This window comes from Dreissena polymorpha, chromosome 9, assembly GCF_020536995.1.
Source record: "Dreissena polymorpha isolate Duluth1 chromosome 9, UMN_Dpol_1.0, whole genome shotgun sequence".
Lineage (NCBI taxonomy): Eukaryota > Metazoa > Mollusca > Bivalvia > Myida > Dreissenidae > Dreissena > Dreissena polymorpha.
Genome location: NC_068363.1, coordinates 6,095,982 through 6,110,097, shown reverse-complemented (window position 1 = coordinate 6,110,097; position 14,116 = coordinate 6,095,982). Strand labels below are relative to the sequence as shown.

At 33.8% G+C, this 14,116-nt stretch overlaps 2 protein-coding genes across 2 annotated transcripts in view; one reads left to right on the top strand and one right to left on the bottom strand.

The window, feature by feature from the left end:
- The window catches only part of LOC127843679 (uncharacterized protein DDB_G0271670-like), a gene marked incomplete at both ends in the record, with an annotated part of 5,625 nt that extends 1,373 nt beyond the window's left edge, over positions 1-4,252 (bottom strand). The window contains one exon of the mRNA XM_052373393.1: positions 3,990-4,252. Coding sequence (XP_052229353.1) covers positions 3,990-4,252 — 263 coding nt within the window. The remainder of the gene's footprint in view (positions 1-3,989) is intronic.
- A 6,988-nt stretch (positions 4,253-11,240) lies between these two features.
- Positions 11,241-14,056, top strand: LOC127844708 (uncharacterized). The gene is made up of 5 exons (XM_052375135.1): positions 11,241-11,838; positions 11,935-12,046; positions 12,174-12,318; positions 13,309-13,408; positions 14,050-14,056. The coding sequence occupies exons 1-5, from the start codon at positions 11,276-11,278 to the stop codon at positions 14,054-14,056; spliced, it is 927 nt and encodes a 308-aa protein (XP_052231095.1). The 5' UTR covers positions 11,241-11,275.
- The last annotated feature ends 60 nt before the right edge of the window (positions 14,057-14,116 follow it).

The following is a 14,116-nucleotide window of genomic DNA, read 5'->3' as shown; positions in this document are numbered from 1 at the left end:
TTATTTGAACTATCGTGACTACAAGTCACAAATAGACTGACCAAGTTTGACTACAAGACACAACTTGAAGGTTAAAATTACAGTGTGACTATAAGACACAACTAGAAGGCCTAAGCATGACTAAAAGGCAGCTGGTTGATGTAATTCAATCATTGAGCAAAGAAGCCCTAATAATTCTTGGTTACCAGTCACTTGTACAATAAATATCCTTTTCGAGCAAAGAAGCCCGCACAATTCTTTAATTGCTTGGTCCTATGAGTCCTAGTGAACAATAAGCCCGTACAACTGAGTCTCGATTATTTTTTTAAATCACAGGTATTCCAATTAAAATAGGTCGTAAAAGTCTCTAAAGAGAAATGTTTTCAAATTCCTTTTGAAAATGTTTATTGATGCGGAAGTCCGGATGCTTGATGGAAGGTCATTCCACAGTTTCGGACCAACAACTCCGAAACTCCTGTCCATGAAAGTTTTTCTCTTTGTGCGTTTCACATCATAACATCCGTCATACGAGACGGTAGATCGTAGGTTACGTGCTGGTACTTTTTCTTTTAAAAGTTCTGCAAGGTTTTTCGGCGCGTTACCAACAGAACAATTATACATGAAGTTCAGTAATTTGAATGTTATCCTAGCCTTTACTGGAAGCCAGTGTAGTTCATACAAGGCATCTTTTGAACTGTCATATTTCTGTCGGCCGAGTACCAATTTGGCACACATGTTTTGGATACGTTGCATTTTGTTTATTTCGCATTGAGCTGTTCCATACAAGATGAAATTACAATAATCTAGATGGGATATTACCAAAGACAAAACGAGAATTTCTGTTGTTTCTTTTGTTAAGTATTTCCTTATGTTTTTGATTTTAAGGTAGTTGTACATGGCTGTACGGCACTTAATTTTGATGTGTTCTTTAAAATTTAGTGTTTCGTCTAAATATGCACCCAAATACCGTATGCAGTTTTCTGCTTTAACAGTGTCACCAGCAATATCTATTTCATTAGATTGACATTTATTTAATTGGGGTCTACTACCGAACATGATGAATTCCGTTTTTGATGCGTTCATTTTCAGTTTATTCTCGTTCATCCAGTTGTTAATAACGAGTGCACAACTTTCAAGTTCTTGAATGGCAGTTCTTTCAACACAAGAAGATGTAGGTTTGAATCGCTTGTTTGCGGTGTGGTCGTCTGCAAAACCGTAGACTGTGATGTAGGGAGGAACGACATCAAACAGTGTTCCAGCGTACGTTAGGTAGAGCCATGGACCAAGACAACTACCCTGGGGGACACTACACTCCAAAGAACGTGCCGCCGATAAAGCTGAATTAACACTTATGCGACAGCTTCTTGGACGAAGATACGAGTCTATCCAGTTTAGTGCCGTGCCACATGCACCGTATTGTTTTTGCAACACGTCTAGTAGAATGTCATGATCGACTGTATCGAAGGCAGCGCTCAAATCAATGGCGATAAGTGCTGTAACCTCTTGTTCTTCCATACCTTCGAGTATATAATTGACTAGTCTAAGTAAAGCAGATTCACAAGAATGGCATTGTCTGTAGGCTGACTGATTTTTTGGAAGGAGATTGTTTTCATTTACGTGTATATTGAGTCTAAACAGATCAGCCTTTTTAATCACTTTCGATAGAAATGATAAGTTGCTCACTGGTCTATAGTTGGCATAACTCAGGTCTAGTCCAATTTTCTTAAGAAGTGGTCTTACTATTGCCTGTTTAAATTTTGAAGGAAAAACTCCTTGACTCAGAGAGAGATTAACCAATTTTGTCACGAACGGTAGTAACTCGTTTAAAAATGATTTTAGTACTCTTGTTGGCAATGCATCTAGTTCGCATGATTTTGTTTGAAGATGATTGATGGTCGTTTTCACTTCATCTTGGGTAAGCTCCTCGAACATACCGAAACATGGCACTTCCGTGTGATCGGGTGTGAATTTTTCGAAACTTGCAAGGGCATCTCGAATTTTGTTAATTTCATCCAGGAAGTGATCGGCAAAATTTTCAGCTATCGCGGTGTCGCTTTCACCTTCCGGCATAGGGTTATCAGTATTTTTCCTGTTAATTCTGATACAAACTTGTAGAGTTTTTTAGAATCTCCGTGAAAATCAATTACTTTTTGACTAAGCGATCGTTGCTTCTCTGCATTCAACTCGAAAGTGTATTTATTTCTGGCATTTTTGACAAGTTCATATTGGTCTGGTTGTTTGTATTTTCTCCACATGCGTTCCAGTTTGCGTGTTTTACGTTTTAGTTCAAGAATGTTTTCATTAAACCATGGTTTTGGTGCACGACATATTTTGTTTTTCTCAATGTATGGAGCGTGTTTATCAAGAATTTTACAGATTTCATCTTCAAATTGCTCTACAAAAGTGTCTACTTTGTCTGCTGTAATTGACATTTCATTGAGGTCGTTAGTAAATGCTGAGTGGTCTATGTTTTTAAAATTTCGAAATTTTATTGTTTGACTCTTGATTTTTTCTTTTTGTACTTTGGTAACGACTTTAACTACACAATGGTCCGAAAAGAAAGGGCCTGGTTCACACGAATTGATTTCAATACCATTTGTAGCCTCAGAGATTACTAGGTCGAGTGTATTTCCCTCTGTGTGTGTGCTGAAATTAACATGTTGTTCCAAACCCATTGCTACAAGAGAATTCTTAAATTCAGTCACAACATTGTTAGTTTTGTTAACATGCAAGTTGAAATCTCCAAGAATCATAAGATTTGAATAGTTGGGAACAATGTCCTCCATAAATTCGAAAAATTCTGTTAAAAATTGATGTTCAGTCCTTAATGATTGTGGTCTGTAAACGCCAATTACATTAATTGTAATGTTTTTGAGAATCAGTTGCCATATACCATGTTCAAATGTCCGGGTATTACTACTTGACACTTTTCGTACAGTAACCCCAGTCCGACAAGTTAAAGCCACTTCGCCGCCTGTTCTATTTGAACGATTTACAGTACTCATTGTATAACCATTTTGATTTAAGTCTGAGGTATCTATTTTGTGTTGCTTTTCATCTGAGAACCAGGTTTCTGTGAATACGGCAAAGTCGATTTTTTCCTTTCTCAGATATTGACCAATCAAAACATCTTTGTTTCTGACAACAGAATGACAGTTCAATGTAAGGCAAGATATTTTTTCGTTTAGACCATTTAGTGTATTGCATTTCTTGGGGTATGAGAGGTTGTTTACGTTTGCATCTGAAATGTTTTGTGTGTTGTGTCTTTTCAAAGATGTTACAGTTGTAATTTGTGATGGTAATCTTTGTAGATTATTTAAATTTACTCCACTATTTGTGTCCCATACACGTAACTCTTGATCTCTACCGCCTCGGGTACCTCTATATTTTAAAAGATTGTATTGCTTTAAAATGGTTAACGTTCCTTTGTTTGGTATTGCATGATTTCTCGACACTGCAGATAAATCCAAATATTGGTCCCTATTATATCTAATCAGACACATTGTGATTGCAAGTATGTTAATCCGTTTAGAAAGTGATCACCACAGGTAAAATATTAATCCGTTGAGAAAGAGTTCACCACAGGAAAAATATTAATCCGTTGATAAAATATTCCCAAAATATTAACACAGATCAAATAGTTTCTACTTATATTCTACTTTGAGCATATCTTTTTTTAAAGATAAATTAAGTATTGCATCCGTCAAACATTAATGAATATCACTGACAAAAATCACATTTTTCCTGTCACTGGTATTCTCAAAATAAGCCGAAATATGAGAGCACAAATTTTGGCAGCCTACACTTTGGCGCCCACTGCACTGCATTTATACTACTACTACTACTACTACTACTACTACTACTACTACTACTACTACTACTACTACTACTACTACTACTACTACTACTACTACTACTACTACTACTACTACTACTACTACGACTACTACTACTACTACTACTACTACTACTACTACTACTACTACTACTACTACTACTACTACTACTACTAACTACTACTACTACTACTACTACTACTACTACTACTACTACTACTACTACTACAACTACTACTACTACTACTACTACTACTACTACTACTACTACTACTACTACTACTACTACTACTACTACTACTACTACTACTCTTACTACTACAACTACTACTACTACTTCTACTACTACTACTACTACTACTACTACTACTACTACTACTACTACTACTACTACTACTACTACTACTACTACTACTACTACTACTACTACTACTACTGCTACTAATACTACAACAACTACTACTACTACTTCTACCACTACTACTACTACTACTACTACTACTACTACTACTACGACTACTACTACTATAACTACTACTACTACTATTACTACTACTTCTGCTAATACTGCTACCACTACTACTTCTTTTAATAATAATAATAATAATAACAATAATAATAATAATAATAATAATAATAATAATAATAATAATAATAATAATAATAATAATAATAATAATAATAATAGTAATAATAATAATAATAATAATAATAATAATAATTATTATTATTATTATTATTATTATTATTATTATTATTATTATTATTATTATTATTATTATTATTATTATTATTACTATTATTATTATTATTATTATTGTTATTATTATATTAATACCACTACCACTACCACTACTACTACTAAAAATAATAATAATTATTATAATGTTAATGCAATTTAATTGTCTCGCGATATTACGATATTTGCAAAACTGATTTTTCACAATATTAATTATCAACGAAGTTTGAAACAACATTCCTATTTATTATGATATCTGCTATATATTTTATTATAGTAGGCTATAGAGAAATTGTTGAGAAATAAAGTAAAACCACAATACACTCACGTATTGTTTTCTTAACACGTGTGTAAGAATGTTTACTTGTTTTATATTAGAAATAAAATCATACGTATTTTCATTTATACACACTATTTAATGGAACAAAATACGTAAAGGAGTTTCGACATACCAGAGTAGTAATTAATATTGCGGCCTGCCGTACCCAATCCTCTAAAATCTTAATTATGAGATTCAACAAAAGATGCGATGCCATTTCTCGTAAGGTTTCGATGTATGGCCTTTCGACTGAAATTGTAATTTTATTACTCAATAGCAAACAAAATCAGTAGAGCGTCCAAATAACAACTTTCTGTCCCACGATAAGACAGAGTAAATATTTTGTTTCTGGTGTCAAAAGGGTAATACAAATAATAATTATGTTTATAATATAAAATTATGATTTCCATAAATATTGGACTAAACGCTCACCGCTTTAAAACAAAGCAAAATTAAAACAAAATATAGATGTTATTAAGCAATACAATAATGTTTCGCGTTGATTTAGCTAAATGGTATTTCGATCGCTTCGTTAAGTAAGACCAAACATTCAGTGTGTCATGTGCTTGTTTGTAAAAATCAAGAGTATACATGTCAAAATATTATTTAAGCCTAAGTGTACCATAGGATAGATTGATGGTTTCCAAAAGACAAATACAATGTAGCAAATATTTTGATTCTTGAACATTAGTAGAGTTCAAAATTTCATCATATAGGCAGAATACCATGCAGTGACAGAAACGGGATGTGTGACCACACATGCGTCTTGGAAGGAGGCCAAGGAGGCCTTACGAAATGCGTTTGCAGATTCGGTTACCGTCTCAATGCTAATGGATATTCCTGCTTAGGTAATTTCACAACGGTTGAAGTTAATAATTGAGCAAAAAACAAGTAATCATATTGCTTTAATACTATCACACAAAGTATTACCAAAATAATGAAAGAACATTGTCCCACCATGTTCGCGCATCGTTTTGATTAATATTTAATTAAAATTATTTATTTTTCATTGGTCAACTATGACGAAGAAAGTCGTTCTACATGTATGTGTTCATTTAAGAAATCGACGAATGCGCTGAAGGGAGTGCAAGATGTGATCATGCCTGTGTAAATACCCCCGGCTCATTCAGCTGTTCGTGCCGCGCAGGATATGTGCTGAATTCGGACGCCAGGACATGCAGAGGTAAACATTCGGACCGTGCTGTGTGAAAAAGGTGTTAAATGCATGTGCGTAAAGTGTCGTCCCAGATTTGCCTTAGCACAGGCTAATCAGGGATGACACTTTCCGCAAAAACTTGATTTTTGCTAAGAAGAGACTTTCTTGAAACGACCAAAATCATAAAAGCGGAAAGTGTTGTACCTGATTAGCCTGTGCGGACTGCACAGGCTAATATGGGATGACACTTTATGCAGATTCATTAAACCACCTTTTCACAGAGCAAGGCTCATATGTTTATGTTTATAGCATAGACAAATACCTCACCTTTTTGAAAGTTATTTTAAAGCAGAAGATACATTAAATGTATTTGACGTTTACAGTGTCTCCGGTTATAAAGCGTATTTTAATGGAAACAAGTTTGTTTATAAGAAATGAATTTTATATATATTTATTTTCAAGAGAGTGGGGTGCGCATGAATTATACGTAGTTGATGCTGAAGACGACATGTGTTACTATTATTCTAACAAGTCAACAATTGCATTTTAGACATTGACGAATGCCTGTCAGAAAATGGTGGTTGCCCACATGTATGCAATAACATCGGGGGTTCCTTTTCTTGTTCCTGTGACCCTGGATATATTTTACAAGCCGATAAAAGGTCGTGCTATGGTAGGACGATTTAAAACGTGTTTAAAATTGCAAAAAAAAATGGTGGTCTTATACTAAACAAAAGTAAATGTACTGTGCTACGAGTAGGTAAATAAAAACAAAGTAATGTCCAATATAAAAAAGAAATGAAATTTAATTGGACATCCGATGAAGCCACAACGTTAGGAATTACTTTCACAAATAATGAAAAGGATACAGTTTTTAAAAACATACTACCCAAATTACAAAATTTTAAAAACTGCTTAAAATCATGGCATCACCGTTAACTTACACTAATCGGAAAAAACACAGTATTGAAAACGTTTGCACTTCCTAAATTAATTTATGTATTAACAGTTCTTCCAAATCCACCAAGTGATGTTATTAACGATATAAAATCAGCAATATTTAATTTCCTATGGGACTGTATGCCTGATAAAATAAAACGAACTCAGTTAATTCAATCTGTACAAAATGGAGGTATCCAATCACGAACATTGACTCATTCTTGAATGCAATCAAATGCAGCTGGGTTAAAAGATACCTAGATAATACCAATACGAGTAAATGGAAATTGTTCTACCAGAAAATCCTAAAGAAATATGGTGACTCCTTACTCTTACTCAGCAATACTATCTTACATGAAATTGAAAACGAAAACATATTTCTGTCTGATGTTCTATCAGCATGGAGTGATGTCACTCATAACCTAGAAACCCAAACCAGCAGTAAAACTATTTTATGGAACAATAAAGACATAACTTCAAACAATAAGACGTTGTTCTATAAAGATTGGTTTGAACGAAGCATTAAATATGTCGACCAATTATATGACTACAGAATTAAGGATTTCTACTCTTTTGATGATATTTGCTACATATACGGAATACCTTCAAATAATTTTCTGAAGTACTACACACTAATCAAAAGCATACCCATACATATTAATTCTGAAATCAATACAAATAATACATCATGTACTCAAACGACATTCGTAGAAAACATACTTGTAAGAAAAAACAAAACGAATAAAATATTTTACACACTACTTATTAAAAACCTTACAGAAAACTCCAAAACCCAAAATAAATGTCAAGTCCTTTTCGGAGAACATGAACTTAATTGGAAACACATATTTACCATGCCATATAAAGCAACTATTGAAAGCACACTGAAAAATTTTCAATATAAATACATTCATAGAATTATATCTACAAATAAATATCTCTTTTAATGCAAATTATCTAACTCAAATCTGTATGATTTCTGCGGTGAAAACATCGAAACTATAGGACATCTTTTTGGGGAGTGCAAACACATCCAGCCCATTTGGAATCAATTAGTATCTTTTCTTGAACAACATCAACCAAACGTTAAACTATCTTTCTTTAATGTAAGTTTCGGAGTTTACTCATTGAAATCAATAGACTGTAATAATATTGTTAATTTTATTTTTATATTGATGGAATATTTTATCTTTAACATGAAGTACAAATACAAGTACCAAATTTTAATTGTTTTGTCCATAGTCTTAAACTAATAATCCAGATTGAGTAAGAAATAGCCCTCAGTAATGACACATTACAAATCTTTGAACAAAAATGGAATCGGATTAAATTCTCATAATGTTTGTCCACTTATATACATTTCACTCTAATGTTAGTTTATCTTTCTAAACTATGTGTGTATAATTTTTTTTCAATCTTATAAGATCATTGTGAATACACAACAAAACACACAAGTCCAGTATGCTTTCTTCCCACTTTATACAATTCATCATTTTTATAACTATTCTTCTGTTGTTCTTTTCTTTTCTCTTTAAAAAAAACACCTATCACAAACAACCAAAGAAAAAACATATTAACCCAGTTTTTTTTTGTTTTTTGTGTGTTGTTTTTTAATCTTAAGGAAACCAAAAAAAAAGTATATATATTAGCATATCTTGTATAACATGTCTGAACTTCATTGCTTTGAACAATCACTTTGTTGTATGATCATATACATGTATATATTGTTTGTATTATATTGAATAAAATAAAAGAGAAATAACGGTGAAATTGAAGTTCTTTGCTTTTATACTAATTTTGATAAAGTGTACTTTTTACAGTTTCGCTTATATATCCTAACGATGAAGTTTCAATTTTTTTGCAATAATAGAATACCGTATGTTATGTTCTAGACACAAATGAATGTTCCGTTTCGAATGGATATTGTTCCCATATTTGCAAGAACACACCAGGCTCGTACCAATGTAGCTGTCCATCGGGATTTCAACTGTTAACAAACAACAAACAATGTATCGGTCAGTCTTTGAGATTTTTTAGCGTCATAGTGTTATTATGTGTTATTGCATTTTGGCGTGCTTCGCCAATTGCTAGTAGACTGTGCATTTTATTTTCTGTTTTGGATGGCAATGCATATTCATCAATAAAGTTAATAAGTGGACGCAAATTCTGATCGAGAACAACCCTTAGTCTACTTGAAATATTTGTATACTTCATTTCAAATTTAACACACATAACGCGACTAATTTGACTTCCCGTTTATTTCAAATATAAAAACGATATACTTTAAATGTTGTTGGTGAAGATAGTAATTCGTTAATTGGAATTTGTTTTATTTTAGACATTGATGAGTGCCAGTCGGGTACATCTAGTTGTTCTGATATCTGCATTAACACACCAGGCAGCTTCAGTTGTAAATGCGGAAACGGATTTGTGTTGGATTCAAATGGAGAGAAGTGCATAGGTATATATCCATTCTGATTGATTTTCAACGTTAATTGAGTGTTATGGATATAATGCCTCCTAGTATTTGCATGTCGACATTATTGGCAATATTTCACTACATAAAAAACCTATTTAATTGTTTGTATAAAATCTAAAATTATAACGTGTTGTATGGTCTACAATACAATAGCTTTTACACTTAAATATGAATATATTTGCTACAACTGCAACAGAAAGAACGAAAATATATTTTCACCAGCAGAGAATTATTTTTTCGTGGAATTTTACCACATGGCCAAAATGACATAATATGAATACACAAAAACAAACCATTTCAACTAGAGTCATGGCCTTGGAGCGGTCTATGCAAACATTTAAATCGTTTTGATTGGTGGGGGTGGGGTTTGGCGTCAAGAGGCACGCAAAACATCAGACAAAATGCATAACATAAAACATTAAAATATCAAATTGCTAACGAGGCTTCAAGTGGTTAAAGGACGTCCGAACCTTAGGACTATGAAAGTTTTCAGGCAATGTATATTATATGTCAACAAAACTTATGAAAATGTCCAGGTATTATTATTGGTAAGTTATTTTCAGATATCAATGATTGCAAAGGCGTTATTTGTGAAAATGGAGGAATATGTATTGACAACGTCGGGTCGTATACGTGTGCATGTATGGCTGGTTTTACGGGACAACATTGTAATTTAGGTAACACAAGTTATAGTGTTATTTAAACTCATGAAAACATCAAATTCACGTGTGTATTATTTTTTATCATTATGGTCATTTCAACTACGAATGTAATGAAAACAAGAAATGTATATTAAATAAAAAGAGTTGCTAAATACGTAGGTTTTTCAAAGGCGCAGATACATGTAAAATGCATAATTGGTATATAATAATACAGAATACCTTTAAGCCGTGGTTTTACATGATACTTACTTACTGTGTCTAAGGATTCCTGTTTAATCGATACGTGTAATATGTATCGCGTTTTTTTTTTGTTTTAGACGTAAACGAATGTGCTGGCTATCTCAATGGCGGCTGTGAAGATACGTGCATTAACACAGTAGGATCATATTACTGTGACTGTAGCGGAAATAAAACTTTGCAACCAGAGGGGTTCTCGTGTTCAGGTAATTATAAGTATCAAATTTGAATATTAACGGCAGTATTCGAATATTGTTTGCTTCAATTTTAGATATTTGATCAATTCTGCTTTCTGATATACTAGTGTATATGTTAATAAAATTGCCAAGGAAGTTTTACCAGAAAGACACTTTTGTTCGTTAACAAAACAGTAAAGGTCGTTTAAAACCTTATTTTATAATCAAATTAATATTGTTTTTTCGATGGAATGTTGAATTTTAATGAAATTATGAAATACGTGTGTTCTATAGATAAGACATTGACATAAGAGCTGTAATTTTGATGAGCCGTGTGTATAGCAATCTCAAAATAGAAAAAAAAAACTTACCGGAACAAACGAAAATCATCTGCAGAATGTGTGCATCAAGTTTTGTTAAAATTTAACTGCCATTTCAGGAGGAAATGACCATTCGCCGCAAAATTTCTTTTCAAAACACGATCTCAGACGGCGACTTCTACCACATGGCTGCTCTACTATAATGTTGTCAAAATGTAACGACGGAGGTACCATACTTTTGTCATCAACATCGTTTTGGTACAAATACAAAAGCAACAGCAATATCGCTTTTACATTTGGAATCACATTCGTTGAAGTGGACTTGTTGGTTTTACCTTTGTCGATTACCGGCATTCATGTTGACCTAATGTCTGGGCGGATTTTGTCCGGATCTCTTCAATACTCACCAAACGATGGGATTAGGACTGGAGTTATGAGAGAAGAACACTGTTGGAACTTCGAAATCACACCTCGGGACATACAGGATATTATACAAGCTCATGCTTTCACAAGAACGTTTTATAATAATATTCGGCCACTGTTACCACCTTGGATACAATTTAGAGAAACGGGAAACGCAGTAATAGGCATTAATGATCTGAGAACTGAAATACAAACAGCCGGAGAAATTAATTCTGGAATTTGCAAGGGTGCACCATTGATTGCAAACAGAGTTTACACTGTGCTACATTTAGGCCACGGGTTTTCTGTTGACATCTATGGTCAAGATATTTCACTTCCTAATCCTCTGGCTAACCGCAAGTATTGTTTTATAGCAGATATATGCCAAAACGGTGGAAGTACAATGTTCATTGTTTTACCCGAAGCATCGAGAGATATTTTTGAAAATGTCAGCATATTTACCGCATTAAATCAAACATTGGGATTAGAGATACGTCCGATCGGGATAGGAATATCATTAGATAAAACCATGCCCGTAAACTGGGAAACTAATGTCGACTTTTGGAGAGGTGGTGACGAGTTGTTTACCTACCCGTGAGTATGAACTGTGACATTTGAACGTCTGTAATGAATGTTAATGTTAAATAAATGTAGTATTATATTGATTTTTGTATTTTTTTCATTGAATAGGATACAACGATCCGCCAATTTCTGGTTAGCAGGGGAAGCTTTAGTTCAATTTGGATTATTAAAAGCAAAAAGCAAGGCAAACGTGTATCTGGCTGTACCAAGTCCTGCAAGTGTAAGTTAGAAGTTTGCATGTTTAGTCCTACTTGTTATCATTAACACTATGTGGTTGTCTTTATCCATGAGCCAATGACATATAATTAAATATTATTTATTATTTAAGTCTATTATAATGTTTATAGATTCTTCAAAGTATATTCTTGAATGAGTGGAACTTTTGGGCGCAGCTGACCGCGTCGTCCACTTTGAACTTCGACTTGACAATATTTGGAGACCCTTTACAAATCGAACTTTCTGGTGATGTCAGCATCTATGGATCGTTGGGAGGTATTTCTTGTACATGCTGTTGCAAAACAAAATTACCTTTAAACCTTTCCCCCTTAGAAGAAAGATGCTGCCCATCAGTATCTCAGGGTTTGACATGAAGCCTTTAAACTTGAATATAGTAAGAAAGGTCTTTAATTAAATGTAACTTTCTAAGGAACTACACTTGCGTCAAAAAACGTATCTGAGTGGCAAAGGGTTAATTAAAAATTAAAATGAAATCAATAATATCTCATAAAACAATTCATAACTTAATATTTACATTATTCAGTTTATGTTTTGTAGGTATGACGGAACGTATTTGGTGTGGACCCCATGCTAATCCACCTGGACTGTTCCTTAATGTTCGGGTATCATCAAATCCGTTTTCAAGAATAAAAATACTGAACATGCTTAATCTTAAAGTTAACACGCGAGTCCATGCCTTCGTGTTAAGTGATCCGAACAGAAAAATCACAAATGTTGATAAGATTAACATTTTAAATGAAATTGTGGAGTTGCAACGCATCGCAGAACTGTTTGTGAATCGAGCAGTAACAATAGCATTCGAGTATGCGGCTTCACTCTCTCGTGAATCGGTGATATATCTTACCCGTGTCACACAGTCAGCCCAACAGTTGATTTCCGCAGTCACAAATCTCGTTGAAGATGTCAAATCACCACCCACTCTTGATATAAATGTATTGTCACAAACATCTCAAGTTCTTAGTGCTATTTGGAATAGAGGATTGGACACACTAGAAAACGATACGCTTCATTTTATGGCATCTATAAATGAAACACATATATTAGCCAAACACAATTTAACTAATGTGTTTTTGACAACCATCAATGATATTCGAACACGCTTTTCAAAGATTGTCGATAGAATGTTAAATAGTGCTGGGGAAATTGTCACAAAAAACAAAGGATTTGGATTTAAGTTTTATGGAGATATTGAAGTGTTTGGATTAAAGTTGTTGGGATTGGACATTGAATTTGTATATTCTTCAGGTTCAAAACTGTCCCATTGTGATCGATTTGAATTTGCTCAAAATATCTTGAAGAATGAGAGAGCTATTCGAATCATTGGAGTTGTGGGCTATCCGGAAAAGTTTGGTCGATATTTTTTTATTGGAAAGGGTGCAGTTGTAGGGTTAGCAATTAGTCTTGATAATAACAATTTTGCATTTATTATTCGCATGGAAGCATCCTTATTTGGCTTTCAGCGCCGTGTTGATACTTACATTTTGAATAACGGTGTATTCGTATATTTAGAAGGTAAAATTTGGAATGCATTTAAAGCCCAATTGGTAGTATCATTTGAACGACGGCTTAGTCTTTTCGAGAATAATTTACCAATTCTTGTAGATGTATCGCTTAATGTTAAAGGACGATTTATAGCGGATGCTGATGGCGATGGCGATTTCTCAGACAGCTACTTATCGTCTCTTATGAGATATACGGAGTACATCGCGGACGAGGCGGATAAACGTATAAGTGACGTACAGGGGGCATTTACGTCGGCTCAAAGAAGTTTATCTGCTGCACAAAACTGGCTAGAAGATAAAAAGGCAGTTGTGAGATCTGCTAACGTTCATTTTGATAATGCTGTCCGAGCGATGGACATTGCAAAGGTCAAACTTGAGGAAGCGAAAAGACCTTTTCAAAATGCGATTGATGCGTTAGAAATAGCACAACGCAATGTCGATCGACTTTGTAAGATCAGGACATGCGCACAAATTTGTGTTCCAGGTATTAAGTGTGGCCTATGTACGGTACACTTTTTTTGGAGCAGATTTAAAATCCCATGTTGCTGGTT